The sequence below is a fragment of the Lepidochelys olivacea genome, assembly GCF_965140295.1.
Source record: "Lepidochelys olivacea isolate rLepOli2 genome assembly, chromosome: 4".
NCBI classification, from domain to species: Eukaryota; Metazoa; Chordata; order Testudines; family Cheloniidae; genus Lepidochelys; species Lepidochelys olivacea.
Window position 1 is genome coordinate 67,710,594 of NC_140414.1, and position 15,339 is coordinate 67,725,932.

The 15,339-nt window shown below is 38.1% G+C and overlaps 1 protein-coding gene across 1 annotated transcript in view; it reads left to right on the top strand.

The window, feature by feature from the left end:
* GUCY1B1 (guanylate cyclase 1 soluble subunit beta 1) overlaps positions 1–14,808 on the top strand; it is a 63,173-nt gene extending 48,365 nt beyond the window's left edge. The window contains exons 8-14 of the mRNA XM_084625940.1: positions 107–240; positions 1,163–1,360; positions 4,872–5,109; positions 5,566–5,706; positions 8,292–8,446; positions 9,315–9,441; positions 13,745–14,808. Of these exons, the coding sequence (XP_084482066.1) occupies positions 107–240; positions 1,163–1,360; positions 4,872–5,109; positions 5,566–5,706; positions 8,292–8,446; positions 9,315–9,441; positions 13,745–13,768 (1,017 nt within the window). The 3' untranslated portion in view covers positions 13,769–14,808. The remainder of the gene's footprint in view (positions 1–106; positions 241–1,162; positions 1,361–4,871; positions 5,110–5,565; positions 5,707–8,291; positions 8,447–9,314; positions 9,442–13,744) is intronic.
* Positions 14,809–15,339: the final 531 nt, after the last annotated feature.

Sequence of the window (15,339 nt, forward strand, 5' to 3'; positions counted from 1 at the left end):
CAGACATCCTGAGCTTTCCTCTAGTGAAGGTTACTTCACCTGTGCCTGGTGAAGTAACACAGGAATCATTATTGTTGTTTAATTATTATTACTTTTTCATTACAAGGAAGGACTGTTGGATGTAGAAAAGTTGGAGTGTGAAGATGAACTAACTGGCACGGAAATCAGCTGCTTACGCCTCAAAGGTCAAATGATCTACTTACCTGAAGCAGACAGTATTCTCTTTCTTTGTTCTCCAAGGTAGTTTAAGCAATAAGAGTACTCTACTGACAATACTGAATAGCCACCAAATTGCAGGAGTGTCTCTAAATGTGTATGACTACAGAAACACACTGGACCAGATTCTGTTCTAAGTTATAGTGGTGCAAGCCCACTGATATAAGGGAGCTGCACGTAGAGAACAGAATGTGGTGCATGCATAAAATCATTCATTACAAACATTGGTACATATTATCCCATCTGTTTTTAAGCGGAACACCTCATTAACTGAGTGTTTTTTAATAAGTCATGACATTTGGTTTATGAATTTCATAACCCTAAGAAGAAGTAGGAATCAGTTTCTCATCTGGCGATATGCTTGCATAGCGGTTTCAATGCAGTTTTCACAGTGAGATGCAATGATGTTTAAGAATCAGCTGGAAAATTAGTTCGGAAAATAAATTATGTAATGGACTCATGTCATAGCGTGACAACTGTCATCTTGGTTGTGACGAGGGGTTAAACTGAGGACCTTCAGAGCTAAAAGCATAAAACTCTATAGTTTTGCTAAAGGATCAGTTTTGTAGCAGTGAGATAACACATTCATATCCTTTGTGGAGTGGGCACAGGTGGGAGACTGGTAACACATGCTGAACAGTAGGTTACAGTAGCACTGCTATTATTGAGCAGGGGTGTTATTTTAGACATTTACAAAATGTATTAGTCAGGGCTCTGTATGCACATGTACAATAAAAAGACATGCATTAGTGCGTACAATTACAAGATAGTTGATGGAAGCTACTTGTTTTACTGTACTCTCAATCATTTAATTAAATGTACTACCTCACTATTTACCCCTTTATCCCCAACCCCTGCTACTAATCAATATTTTAAAGGATTCCTTAGGCAAGTTTAGTTTAAAGTGCATTTCATTTCCAGTGAAATACATTTCTCTATATAACAGTGTGATGAACTTGGATGATTTAACCAGAAGAGGGTTATATCTGAGTGACATTCCGTTGCATGATGCTACCCGTGACCTAGTCCTTTTGGGAGAGCAGTTCAGAGAGGAATACAAGCTGACTCAAGAACTGGAGATCCTCACAGACAGACTTCAGCACACACTAAGAGCACTGGAAGACGAGAAGAAAAAGACAGACACGTAAGAATTAATTCCCCGTTTTAAACTGGAACAAAACAGCTGGTAATTATGGAGCCAAGAGAGCACAAACTTTTTTTGTCTTTATAATGTTGTATATTCTGAAGGTTCTCAAACATTAGCTGCAATATAGAATACCACATGCATGGAAAACTGAAGGACTCCTTCCCTTCTTTGCTGTAGAGAGCTAAAAACTAAAGCAAAGCAACAGTCCCCAGAGCTTTAGAAATGACCTAAGAGAGCAGTGTTCCGGGAAAGCATCTTACTGAGGCTGCAGAGCTAGTGACAAAGTGCCAGTGATGCAGAAATCACTATAACTTACTATGTGCCCTGTAAATAAAGGAAATAATTCATAGGGATCAGACTAGTTGAAATAACATTGAGAGTTATAATAAAGTATTAAATCATTCTTGATCTACCATATGTAACATTTAATTATGAAAATTTAAATTTGAAAATGACAGAAAACACAACCAGGCTACAAGGAATTTGATTTTCTTATTTGAAAACTGTATTACAGTCTAGAGGCAGACAAAAATAAAAGACTATTTAAAGTCCTGTTATGGTATGATGCTATGAATTTGGCTTTTCTGTGCCTCGTGAGAGGTGAGCTAGTGCACAATACATTGAATATGCAAATTATTACTATTACATAATGTTTTCTAGACAGGACTCAGAGAGAAGACTAGTTACTGGTAAATTAAGTAACTGGCTCTGAGACAAGCAGGAATTGACGAGCAGTCAAATGTCCTATTTGAAAAATACTCATCAGTGTTATAGTAGCAAAGTTTCTCCTGGTCTGTCAGTACCTAATAGGGATGTTGACAATGTCCTGCCATCAAGTCTGTTGTCCTATTGCTTATCCTGTAGAGTAGTGTCTGTCGCTGTAAATGAGTGGCAAGGAAATGATGAGTTGAGGAACTCGAAAACAAAGGAAGCTTTAAAAAAGCCCGCTTTTTTTTGTTTTGTTTTGTTTGACTCATAGAAACACTTTTTTACCATCAGTGAACAGTAATCTGTTTGGCAGCCAATAGGAAAGGCACCATGAATTATTGCTATAACACACGCCAGAGAATAGTCCACAACTATATTTAATGCAACGGAAAGGTTGCACAAAAAATCAGAAAATCTAAAAGTTAGGATTCTGGTGACAGTGTTAATTGAGCCATGTTGCAAATCCTATATGTTTTTTGGCATCTATATACAATATTGGATTAAAGACATACCTTGCGGTAATAGTTTCAAGGTGCACATTAAAATAGGAAACTAGGAAGTGAAAATGCTGTACCTGTGTAATGCACAACTTCCACTGTTAGAAGTGTAGCTTTTGCATTTCTAATTTTTAACTTTGCCCAAACCATTTTTGCATGCAATTTGAGTCTTTTGTTAAAAAACAAATAAAACATATCTATTTTAAAATATTAGCTTTTAAATTGTCCCAGTTAGGCTTTAAATTTCACACCTCACTGAGGTGAATAGGTGTGAGAGTGGAATGTTCCTACCTTTGCTGCTTCTCTTGTTTAGCTGGAGACATTTTTCTACAAGACTTGGTTTGAGGGGCTGCAGCACATCAGTATAAGATCACCTTTTTTAAAATGAAAGTTTAAATTTTCGAGTATATTGTGGAATCCGTTAAAAACTTCAAAATTTTCTTCATGCCAAGGATTGTCTCCTCTATAGTATCGATACAGTTCTTTGTTTTGATGTGGTTTGTTTTTTGGAGGCATATGCTATTTGAGTTTGAGTGAGGCATTTAAAATCTCCCTGACCCAAACTTGGGTAGGATCTTGTGATCAGATCTGTATGGGCAACCCCCCATCCTCACACAGTGTCCCATTGTGGTTAATGGAACTTCATGCAGGAAGAGGATGCCACCTGCACAGGGCTGATTGCAGGAGTGGTATCCCTCTGAGCAGCAGTCTGAGAGCATCAGCCCCAATACTCAAAAATGTAATGAGAAAAAACATGGAGCGATGTCAAAAAAGGCTTTAATAATATTTAAATGGATGCATTTTGGACATGCTCAGAGGTGATTTTTCTTTTGCTGTTAACTTGTATTTATAAATTATTCCCTTCCTCACCAAAATCTAGAAAAGCATATACTCTTCAGTCAGGACTTTGGGTCCAATCCTGCCACGTTTACTTACTTGTAAACTCACTTAAGTCTGATAGATGTTAGTACCATCAGATTGCAGAACCATTCTGCCCAGGGTTTTCAGAACAGACTTACAGCAAAAATGACAGAAGTTTGAAACTTAGCATAGAAATAGGACTCAGCCATCCAATCTTTACTTATGAAAGTAGCCCTTGCTCATGTACGTAGTTCCAGTGAAATCTCTCTTTTGGATTTGCTGTCCCTGACACCAAAACTCTACCTCATTCCTTGTACTTGCTGATGGCAAGGACCAAGACACATGATTTCTTGTGTGCCATTGCATAAAGGGAGGAAAAACTCCTCACACCCTCTTTCCCTCCCTTTTTCCACACATGCAGAAGGCACCACAATCATACCCATAAGCTGCAAGAGAGTTTAGAATTGCATAGGGAGATCAAGAATGTGTTAAACCAGTTTAAATAATTCCAGTAATTGAGACTGAACACTTTGATGTGTTTAAAATAAAGTAATCTTAGAAAATTCTATCTATTATTCTTTAGGGAAATACATCTATCCATTATTCTTATCTCTCTTCCTCATCTTTCTCATCCTGTTTATTCCTTTCTTCTTAGCTTTCATGTCTGTCTTAGCCTGTAATGTTTATTGCAGGCTGAACAACCGATGAGATCTGCCAGAACTTTAAAATGGATAATTTTAGATTGAAAATTAGTATAATTTTATCTGAGTTACCATCAGATTTTTTTTGCTAAGCCCTGAATTGTTCCTGCTTTGCCAAATTGCTGAGTTTGAGTTCTGTACAGAGGCAGATGAAAAGCTGAAAAGGGGTGAACATGAGGGTAGAATATGGGCCTATGTGTATGATTTAGTTTTTAATTTGCATTGTGATTTACAATATACACTGTTTTTCTTTTTGTCATATGAACTGTTCGATTTGTTGAAAAAATGTAATAAACCCTAAGGATGAGATACGACACTTGTGTAAATTGGTATAGATCCATTGAAATCAGTGGAGCAAAACCAAGTTACACCAGCTGAGGATCTGGCCCACATACTTTAGGAGTAAGAAAAAGTAGTACCAGGTATCTTAACAGATTATGTCCAAGGAATTTTGTATATATTTTTTCATAGTTAAGTGGTGGCTTTGACCTATTAGCACGTGTGTTTGGAATGTAATTGCTTTAACCATATGAACCACACAGATGTATATCAGAGCCTGGTGTTCAAGGAATAGACTCCTTTATAAGCCTCGTACATCACTTAACTATTGGAAATCATTAATGTATAATAATCCCTTATGGAAATATCAGGGTCATACTTAAATAATACATTTATTCATTTTCTTTCTTTCTTTCTCTCTCTCTCTCCCTCTCATACCCCTTACTTATTTTACCTGTCTAGATTGCTGTATTCTGTCCTTCCACCATCTGTTGCAAATGAACTGAGACACAAGCGTCCTGTGCCAGCTAAGCGGTATGATAATGTGACCATTCTCTTCAGTGGCATAGTTGGATTCAATGCATTCTGCAGTAAACATGCCTCTGGAGAGGGAGCCATGAAAATAGTTAATCTTTTAAATGACCTTTACACAAGATTTGATATTCTGACTGATTCACGAAGGAATCCGTTCGTTTATAAGGTAAACATGAGATTTTAGGGCATTGCTATTGTGTTGCTATAAGGTAGTGTCATAAAATAAATATAATCTCAGTTCAGTCCATTGACTTTAGATGTTTTTACAACTTTGGTGTTGATTTAGTCCACAGCGAAGAAAAGAATATGTCCACTGCTAGTTTTACCAACATATACAGTGAAGAACTCTTATTTGGAACGCTGCACATTGAAATAAATGCATGGAATTATTAAAATAAGTACTTTTAGGTAAATAAAGGTAGAATAAGCTGCTAATCAATGGGTAGTGAGCTCTCCCAACTAATTTTAAGAAGTTGTATACATGAATCTCCAAGGATGTGTTAGGAATATAGAAAAAGATGGGGAAAGAAGGGGAAAGTATTTGAAGTGTCTAGCAATCTTAAAAGAAACACCACAGTAGCTCTAGCTTTTTGAAGCATAATTCCCAAACATGTTTTGATAGGTGGAGACAGTTGGAGACAAGTATATGACTGTGAGTGGTCTACCAGAGCCATGCATTCATCATGCACGATCTATCTGCCACCTGGCATTGGATATGATGGAAATAGCAGGACAGGTTCAAGTAGATGGAGAGCCTGTACAGGTTAGTATTTGTCTAGGATTCAGTAAAGATTTGTTGAATTTTTAAAAAAACCACCACTGAAATACAATAAAACTCAAGGTCCAGCCTTCACAAATTTTATTATTGCTAGAAGATGAGTGATCTTTTCAGTGATATGAAGAAACAGATATATGTGTGATATAACTCATCTCCCACAAAATCCCAAAACATAGTTATTGTGTTTACCAATCTTAAGGACCAAATTCTGCCCATGGCCATGTATGTTTGGCTGCCATTGATTTCAGTGCGAGCTGCGACTGCCCATCTGAGTGCAGTATATATTTGCTTGAAGCACAGAGTATAGAACGATAGTATTCTCTCAACAACCCATTTTGATTCTGGTTCAGAGCCACCAGCCGACATGGGAAAATATTTCATTCTAGAGCAATGTATGTTTCCATAGGGATTCGTTGAAGTGGAGAATGGCAGTACTGTGATTACTAGAAGTTACATTTTGAATTAACACCAAATTAGAGGTCTTGCAATAATCTCTCATTTTCAGAAAAATAATCACAGGATAAACAGGCACACTCCTGTGTACATGAATGGAATTGCCCCTGCATCTGACAGTAGTGTATTAGCTCCTGGATGTTTCACTGGATTTGTGAGCATAGAAGTGGAGAAGGCCTGATCTGATGCTCTGCAATAACTGAAGTCTGTTAAAGGACTTAGCCCATTCTTCATAGTGAGAAGCATCTTTGCCAATAAGCATCATGTCTGTATGAAACTGAGCCACAAAAACCCCGCTGAACAAATACTATCTTTGTAGGGTTCTTTGAGTGTATGTAACACATGATTCACTTGTGACCTTTTTATCACTGAATAAAATCATTATATATTAAATTGTTGGGATCCTCCATAAGTAAGAAATCCTGCTGGCTCATGTTCTTGTATAATTATAAATTTGGAGCCAATTGTTACAGGAGATGAATTGGGCTTTGTTAAAAATGTAGTGAAATAATTGCAAGATTTTTCCCAATTAGTTTGTATATGTACAGGGTTTAATGGAAAGGGACAAGTTCTTAATTCTGAGTCACAATGTACCTCATAATCTTTATGGAAAAAATGTAGGATGGTGCCTTGTACTTCATTCAATAACTGCTTAATTTAATCAAAACAGGAACCAAACTATTTGTTTTTAAAATAATATTACTCCCATCCATTCTTTTGATTACTTTAGGCATGATTATGAATAATTCAATCATCATTTATAGAAAGAGGCCATTTGTCAAGGCTCCATTGGAGGTACTCATTATTTACACCAGTTTTCCTCAGAGTGGAATCATGCCCCTCGTTAGCAAAAATAGAGACTATTCTGAATGCAGGAGAAATAAAACAATCTCACAGAAGAACTATTTTAACAAGAGGTGGGCTCTCACTCTGGAGAAGCTCCATTGGATATATGCTCCTGTAACAGAGACTTTGGCCTGATGATTTTACCAAAAAGCTGTGTAATTCAGACATTATTACTAACATAAGTACTGTCCTGTGCTATCCAAGATGTGCTGTGTACCTTGGTGATCATATATATATCATATAACCTTGGAGTTAGTCATTAATTTCAGGCAATGGACTTGGTGAAAGGAAAAGGAAGACACACTATCACCCTTGCAGATGTGTTCACACTGTGAGATTTTTGAGTTATGTATCTGTGTGCTCAGTTCAGATTAGAAGTTAGCATTTATAAAGACAGTATGCAATATGTTAGACGTAAAAGTTGCTCATTACTCTTAAGTTTTAACTTCCAAATCCTTATGTTCCTTTTTTAAAACAAGAACGTAGGTAGGTAGGTAGACAGATAGATATAAAAGTCACCTTATGTCCTGTGCACCTAATATGTAAACCTCTGTGTTTGAAGTCTCCAGCTGGCTTAGGTAGCATGCACATAGCCAAATTCTGCTCTGAGTTACACTCACAACTCATTAAAATCAATGAGTGTATTCTTATGCTCTTCCTTTGGGGGGTGCAACACAACTCAGAGCCTGGGCAAGGGACTATGGTGATGTGAAGCCACCTTTGTGTCCTTTCAGTTGTGGACTGCTACAGAGGTTGAAATGGCACCTGATGTAACTTAGATAGCCCTGGAGGCCACATAGAATCTTAGATAGTACCACACAGAATCATCCTAACAGCTTCCACTGGGGCCCTTAGTCTCCATTCCCCACCACCAGCACACTTCTGCACCAGGATTTGTGGAGAGAGCCTCATAAGAGAGCCTGCAGTGATCAGTATCCTGTGCCAAGATAATTCTCCAGCGAATCTGTCCTTATGCTTTGAAAAAGTGGGCCTGATTTTTCCACTGCCTTGCACCTTGTATAGTCATGTACAGCTGTGCAAAATGGGTGTAGAATTCTACCATTCTGAATGAATAGCATTTTACACTCAGTCTGCACAGCAGTAAATGGCTACACCTGGTGTAAGGTGAAAAAGAATCAAGACTGGTGTCTTATAAAAGATAAACTCCAGCATTTAGAAAATGCATATTATATGTATTTAGTTGGAAACATCAAGTTAGTAAAAACGATCATGAACTTTAAAATATTCAAACTTGCTTTTTCTTGTTAAAGATAACAATAGGTATCCACACTGGGGAGGTGGTTACAGGTGTCATAGGCCAAAGGATGCCCCGCTACTGTCTCTTTGGAAACACTGTTAATCTAACAAGCAGAACAGAAACCACTGGAGCAAAAGGAAAAATCAATGTTTCTGAGTACACCTACAGGTGAGAAATGCAGAACCCCTTCTTGATAAGAATTTCAAAAGAAACAACTTTGTCAATGTAACTTTAAAGTAACTTTAGTGGTGATAGTGACAATCCCACTCAGTACATTACAGCACATGTATTTTCATGAAATGTTGTGTCAAGTTACATTACCATGAATCACTATTTCCATAGGAAACAATTATATTCAGCCACAGGAATTTGTAGTGAGACATGATAATCGCCTTAAGATATTTGTTGGGGTTCCCCTGAGACATCTTCCACTCAGGTTACCCAAGAATTCAGTCGGACTTCAGGCTTGTCACTCAGGTTCCTTTATTTGGCATAAAGCAAAGCTACACTGAGTTGACCAGACTCAAGTGTAGGGGGTTGGTACATAGGGTACCACACATCCAAAGTTACCCAGCAAACTTCTTCCTTTATATACATTTACACATTTCATTGCATTCACTATACATTTCATTACATGTTTTGGGATTGGCTTGGTTACTTTGTAGGAACCAACACCTGTAAAGAATGCTCTGTATACTCACTGTCCATGAATGACTTACTCTTTGCCTCATCTTATGTTCCAGGCTTATTTTATCCATTGTTACCTTGTCCATTGTAAATGGTTCCCTGGGTGTTTCCCACCCCCTCCCCTTATCTTAGCTAATACAAATATTCTTTTTCCAAACTACTGATCAATTTATCTCCCTAATCCAGTGTCCCAGGATATGAGTCCTCACCCATGTCCAATTATTCATGTTAAGCCCAGCCTACAGTATTGCCTGACAATGTAATTAATGTGCCCTCAGATGTAGCATGTTTAATGTTTTCTCTGTATGTTTGTGTGTGTGGAGGGGTAATCTAATGTTTTTAATTTCAGGTGTCTTATGTCACCAGAAAATTCAGATCCTCAATTTCACCTGGAACACAGAGGCCCTGTTTCCATGAAGGGTAAAAAAGAACCAATGCAAGTTTGGTTTTTGTCCAGAAAGAGTACAGAGACAGAGGTATGACTAACCAAAAAGTAATTCTTTTTTAAAACAAGGCATAAATACAACAAGTTTAATCTAAATCACTGAGAACCATTTTCACTTGCAAAACTAAATGTTCCCTACAAGAAATGAACCATTTTGTAAAATGTTGTTCCATTAATGTGTTTACTGTCTTGACAGCAGATGAAAGGTCTTGATTATTTATCTTTGCTGTTTATGCATTCTCTAAAAAAATACTTCTGTATTTTAAAAAGTCCTTGAGGGAATGCCAAGTGTTTAAATATTTATCTGTCCTTACAGATTTTTCTATTATATTAGACTTTGTAATATGCAGTACATCTCTGTTTAGCTGACATGTATAGTTAGTTCCATTTGAAAACTCTCCATTTGCTTGCCTGCAGTGAGTGAAATACTGCAGTCTCTTCTATTTTTAGATGCCAGTCCAGCAACTACCGCTGTATGGGCTCCCTATTGCAGTCAGTGGGGCTCTGTGCAGGTACAGGGTTCCCGCCTGGACAGAGGCTGTTGCATGTTTAGTTTAGGAAGATACAGGGCAGAACTTTGGAAAAGCACTGAAGTAACTTCAGAGCCTGAATCCCATTTTCAGAAGTGACTTAAGGAGCAACATCTCAATACCTTTAAAAATCTGGGCCTTAGCACCCTAAGTCTCATTCAGAGTCCCAAGTGTCTAAATCTCTTTTGAAAATGGGATTTAGGCTGCTAAGCCACTTAGTCACTTTTGCAAATTTTACCCACAGTTCTTACTGCAAGTATTTGAGCAAGCAAATGCTGACTTTTTAATGGTACCTACTAAATGTTGATATTTCTTATTCCAGGACAATGTACTTCAGAGAACAGTCTGTATTTTCTCTAGAAAACTTATCTATAGTCTTTAGCACAGACTCGTAACTTTCATGAATATTCTCTGTGTCGCCTTTTGATGATACTTTGCTAGTTGTGTTTTATACCCATTGCAGAATATACCATAGTTTCATATGACTGACATTTCCCTTTGAGATCCATAGTCAGCGGTAAAAGAGGTTTTATCAAAACACTTTTCACTTTTCCCTACATTATTAGCAATAGAGATCCTATTTAACCAAGCATGTGTTATTTTTAAATGTAACATTAGAGAGAAATGCACAGCCAGGTGGGTACTACCCACTTTAGCCTAGACATGTATTTAAAATAGATTTTGAAAGGGTACATATATCAAGGCTGCTTCTGGTATTAATAATATTTAGTATTTTCATTATGTAGCAATTATCTAAAAAGCTTTTTATTAACACTAACTTATTTATTCTCTCAACCCCCTTAGGAGGTAGGTAGGTAAAGATAACATTGTTAATCCTCTTTTACAGAGGAGGAAACTGAGGCAAAGGAACCCAGCTAAAGACACCTTGGGCTTGATTTCCAAAAGCAGTAAGTACCTGCAGCTCCCATTGATTTCATATGGAGTTACAGGTGCTCAGAACTTCTGAAAACCAAGTCTAAGGTGTTTCAAATTGAACTCCTAAAAATTGAGGAACCCATGATTAATGGCAACTTTTGACAATTTGGCTGTAAGTAACTTGCTTATAGCCACAGTCAGAGATGTCATTAGAACTCAGGAGTTGATGGTTCTCAGGTTTTTGCTCAGAAGGCTAGATGCTACTGTAAGATAAATGATTAACAATAGACAACTGACTAAAATGTCCATATAAATGAGCTGCTCTGCTGACTCATTTTCATTTACCCTTTCACAAATCATTAGCTATTTCTAAAACACTAATAGAAAGTAGAGCACAGTACCTTTAGAATACCATTAGGTATATTTTCACTAAAAGATGTTGTGTAATTTTGTGATGAGGAAAAGAAACGAAGTACTTGTGGCACCTTAGAGATGAACAAATTTATTTGAGCATCCGATGAAGTGAGCTGTAGCTCACGAAAGCTTATGCTCAAACAAATGTTAGTCTCTAAGGTGCCACAAGTACTCCTTGTCGTTTTGCCGATACAGACTAACACGGCTGCTACTCTGAAATTTGTGATGGGGCTGTCCATTGTATGAGTTACACACAGGATTATTTCACTCTAGTGTTAAGAGTTATAACGAAATTATTTGTTTTACAAAGCATTATAGCCCTCCTATCACAGGACAACAGCTCAAGCTTTTTGGTTCTGCTCAATCTCTTTCTGGATAGCTGACCTAACAGTTTCTGTAGATGTGGCCTAAACAGAGACCTTCCCCAAAGGAATAAGTCCCTGATGTGCGCTGGAGAATAGACCTTTACGCCTTTCTCCCAGAAGTAGGGAAGCTCGGTTTTGTTCTGGATAAAGCAATGCCTCTAGCTCTACCTCAGACCAGGTGCTACATAAAGGCCTTCTGCCTCTTAGGGCAGATTTCCCTAGAATTCCCAGACATGCCTCACTCCAATTACAGGGCAGTTTCCTTCAGACTGTGGTGGACTAATAGAATTATTTCCTTGTCTGATAAAAGCCAGGGATTTCTTTTGTTTTAGCTTCTTCCTAAATTCAGATGCACACACAAATATGATGTTCCTGTACAGTAGGACTCCTCCCATCACAGAAGAAGAGCTCAGTGTAAGCTCAAAAGCATGCCTCTCTCACCAATAGAAATTGGTCCAGTAAAGGATATTACCTCATCCACTTTGTCTCTCCAGTAGGGGCATTCCTGCGTATTGCAAGGAGTGAATCATAGAATCAGTTAGAGATTAAAAAGATTTCTTAAATTAACCAGATCATCTTCCTGCTAATTGTTCTCTCCAATACACCAGTGAACTTCTTTTTTATCTCCATTACCAACATGAATCAATCAATCAGAATCAGAGATAATGTGCCACTTCCATCCCCTTCATCCCAGAGGGCAGTCATGAAATCATCTTCTGCTAATTAGATCACAATAATTAACATAGATAAATGTTTTCAGCAAGTGGATAGAGATGTTATGACAAACCTTAAAAGGCCCTGAGTCTTTGCAGTGTCAATAGATAGCAATGGAAGTTGTAGTGGCTCAGCACCTCTTAGCTAAAAGGGAGTACTTGTGGCACCTTAGAGACTAACCAGTTTATCTGAGCATGAGCTTTCGTGAGCTACAGCTCACTTCATCGGATGCATACCGTGGAAACTGCAGAAGACATTATATACACACAGAAACCATGAAACAATACCTCCTCCCACCCCACTCTCCTGCTGGTAATAGCTTAAGCTATTAAGCTAAGGAGGTATTGTTTCATGGTTTCTGTGTGTATATAATGTCTTCTGCAGTTTCCACGGTATGCATCCGATGAAGTGAGCTGTAGCTCACGAAAGCTCATGCTCAGATAAACTGGTTAGTCTCTAAGGTGCCACAAGTACTCCTTTTCTTTTTGCGAATACAGACTAACACGGCTGTTACTCTGACACCTCTTAGCTGTGTCATCCAGTCACATAGTGCAACCTAATTACCTCCTAGGAGGCTCTGCTTTCTAAGCACCCATATTTGCTTGCATTTTGGGTTCTTTTTCTGTTCTCCACTTAAGCACTCAGCAACTTTAGGACTGGGTCTGAACGGAGCATTGGCCACAGTAGCGCTGGCTCTATCTCTTGTTTTGCAGTTCCTGATGCCCTTGTTTACATGTTTGTAGAACACAGTACAGCTGCAGCTTCACTCCTGACAGGCAGGTTTGTTTTAAAAACACAGAACTAGGACGGCACAGTTAGTAGACAAGCTCAGGTGTTGTTGTTTTGTTTTACCTTTTTATGGTTTGCAACCTTCCAAAAGGTGAAAATTGCAGCCAAAATAAAGGGAACAGGGAATAAAAATATTGGCTACTTAATATAGCATCCACGATATTGGAGGCAGAGGATGTAAGTATTGCTAAGATCCCTACGGGTGCCTCATACCCCGTATTTCCCATTTTCAGAGACTCTTCACTTACTCCTCACACTGCTGGTTCCCCAATCTTATCCCAAACCTATTCCCTCCTGCAACAGCAATCTCTCTGACTTCACATGCTGCAGCATAAATGGCTGGAGGGGCTCTGTGACTGGGGTAGTCCTGTGCCTTCACTGTTACAAGGCTCACAGGAGCCTTGGACAGTCAGGGATAAATTAGGGTAACTTGTCACCTAACTGGTGGAATTATCATAATCCGACTAATAAGGCACCCAAAGCCTGTGATCCTGGCACAACAATATTCCTGCTTCACTATGACCTGTCTTCTTTATTTATAATAAAGCCGCAATGAAAAGTATCAAACTTATTTTGTCACTGCATGTCACATTGCTGTTTCAAAGAAACTCTCTTATTTCTCAAACTTCCCTTACATGCACTCAAGGAAATAAAGCAAGACGTTTACTGAGCTGGGGGAAGAGGAACAGGACGCTGGATAGGGTGCGATGCTGTGTCCCAAACAATTTACTGGTCTGGCAGTAACGATGATTTGTGGGTATTACTTCATTTTGCATGTCTCATTTGCCTATCTACCCCACCCTGAAAGTATCATATTCACTGCTGGATCTCTTGCTGTTATTTGGCTCAGCTATTGATATTGTTTTATTTTTGCTATGGGTGTGTATTCCAAGCCCATTTTGTGGCTCATGTAACCTTTCTTATGTCCTGATAGTACTTACTGAATAACATTATGCAATGTGTGTGCCATAACTAACCCTTTTAATCTGGTGCTTCTCGTATGTGCTCTTTATCTTCATCATCGTTATAAAAACTATTCTATTAATGCTGTCCATTTTCCTTCAATATGTCATCATGTGGTATTCCAGTTCCTTCAGGGAATAACGCTTGACATACTGTGCTAATTAGTGATGAGGAAACAACAGCTCTTTTGATGTTATTGTACAATTTCCACCTGTATATACTACATGTACATTTTTTATATTGAAAAGAGGGGGTTGGTTGTCTAATACTGCAATTTGAATCATGTGTAAATGTAATTCTATCCAAATGCTGGTCTCTTGCCATGTAGTTTTCATTGATTTATAGTAACTGACTGCAACTGACTTGTGCATAATAGATTGCTGGACAATTTTGTGTCACTCACAGTGCTTTTGTTCGTTTCCAATGGACCATAAACACTGAAAGGCACACTGGTGGGACCAGGTTGTCAGGCAAAGCCTTTTGTTTTAGTCTCTTTAGTTTTCAGAAGTGATTTTGTTTCAGCCCTTGGAAGCATATGATAATATTCTGGACAACAAGTCAGGAATAATTAAATTAGTTTCAATGTATAGGGCATTCCTCTTGGAATAATACATTCATTTTTAGCTCAATGATATTTTCTGAATATCTGCTTTATACAATTATATGTTAGTACAGTGCAATTACTTTTGTGCACAAAATAAAAGTTTGTCTATAGTATATCTATCTTATCAGCACAAAAATATATGTATAAATGTTTCATGCTAATGTGTAAAAGGAACTGCAATAAATTATTTTTTCCATCGGTCTTTGGAAAGTTTATTTCTTCAATAAAAATATCTGAATATTTCACTTGCTATAACATATGTATCTTCTTCTTAATTCTATTATATGAAGTCTGAATCTGAATCTTTCCCATCCTGTCAAATGTCAGTTAGGGCATTAACAAGGCTCTGCCATCCTTGTCTATCATGCTGTTTGCTGGAATGGCTCCCCATTGTGTTTCTAAAGCTTAACTTTTTTATGAGAATAGGTTATTGGTCTATCATTCAACCCCCAATTTTGAGGATCAGAGGACTGCTTTTCATCTGGTCCCTTTCTGTCTCTTGACATGTCCAGCTGAAGTGCCCTTAGCAGGAGTTAAAACTCCTGCCAGCATAGCTCACAGGGTCACTGGAGCACACAAGCCTCCCCACCAGGTCAAGGGAAGGATTATGCAGAGTGCATTCTTCAGCTATTTGCCAAACTATGGCTCCAATCCTGTAGTCAGTGATCATATGG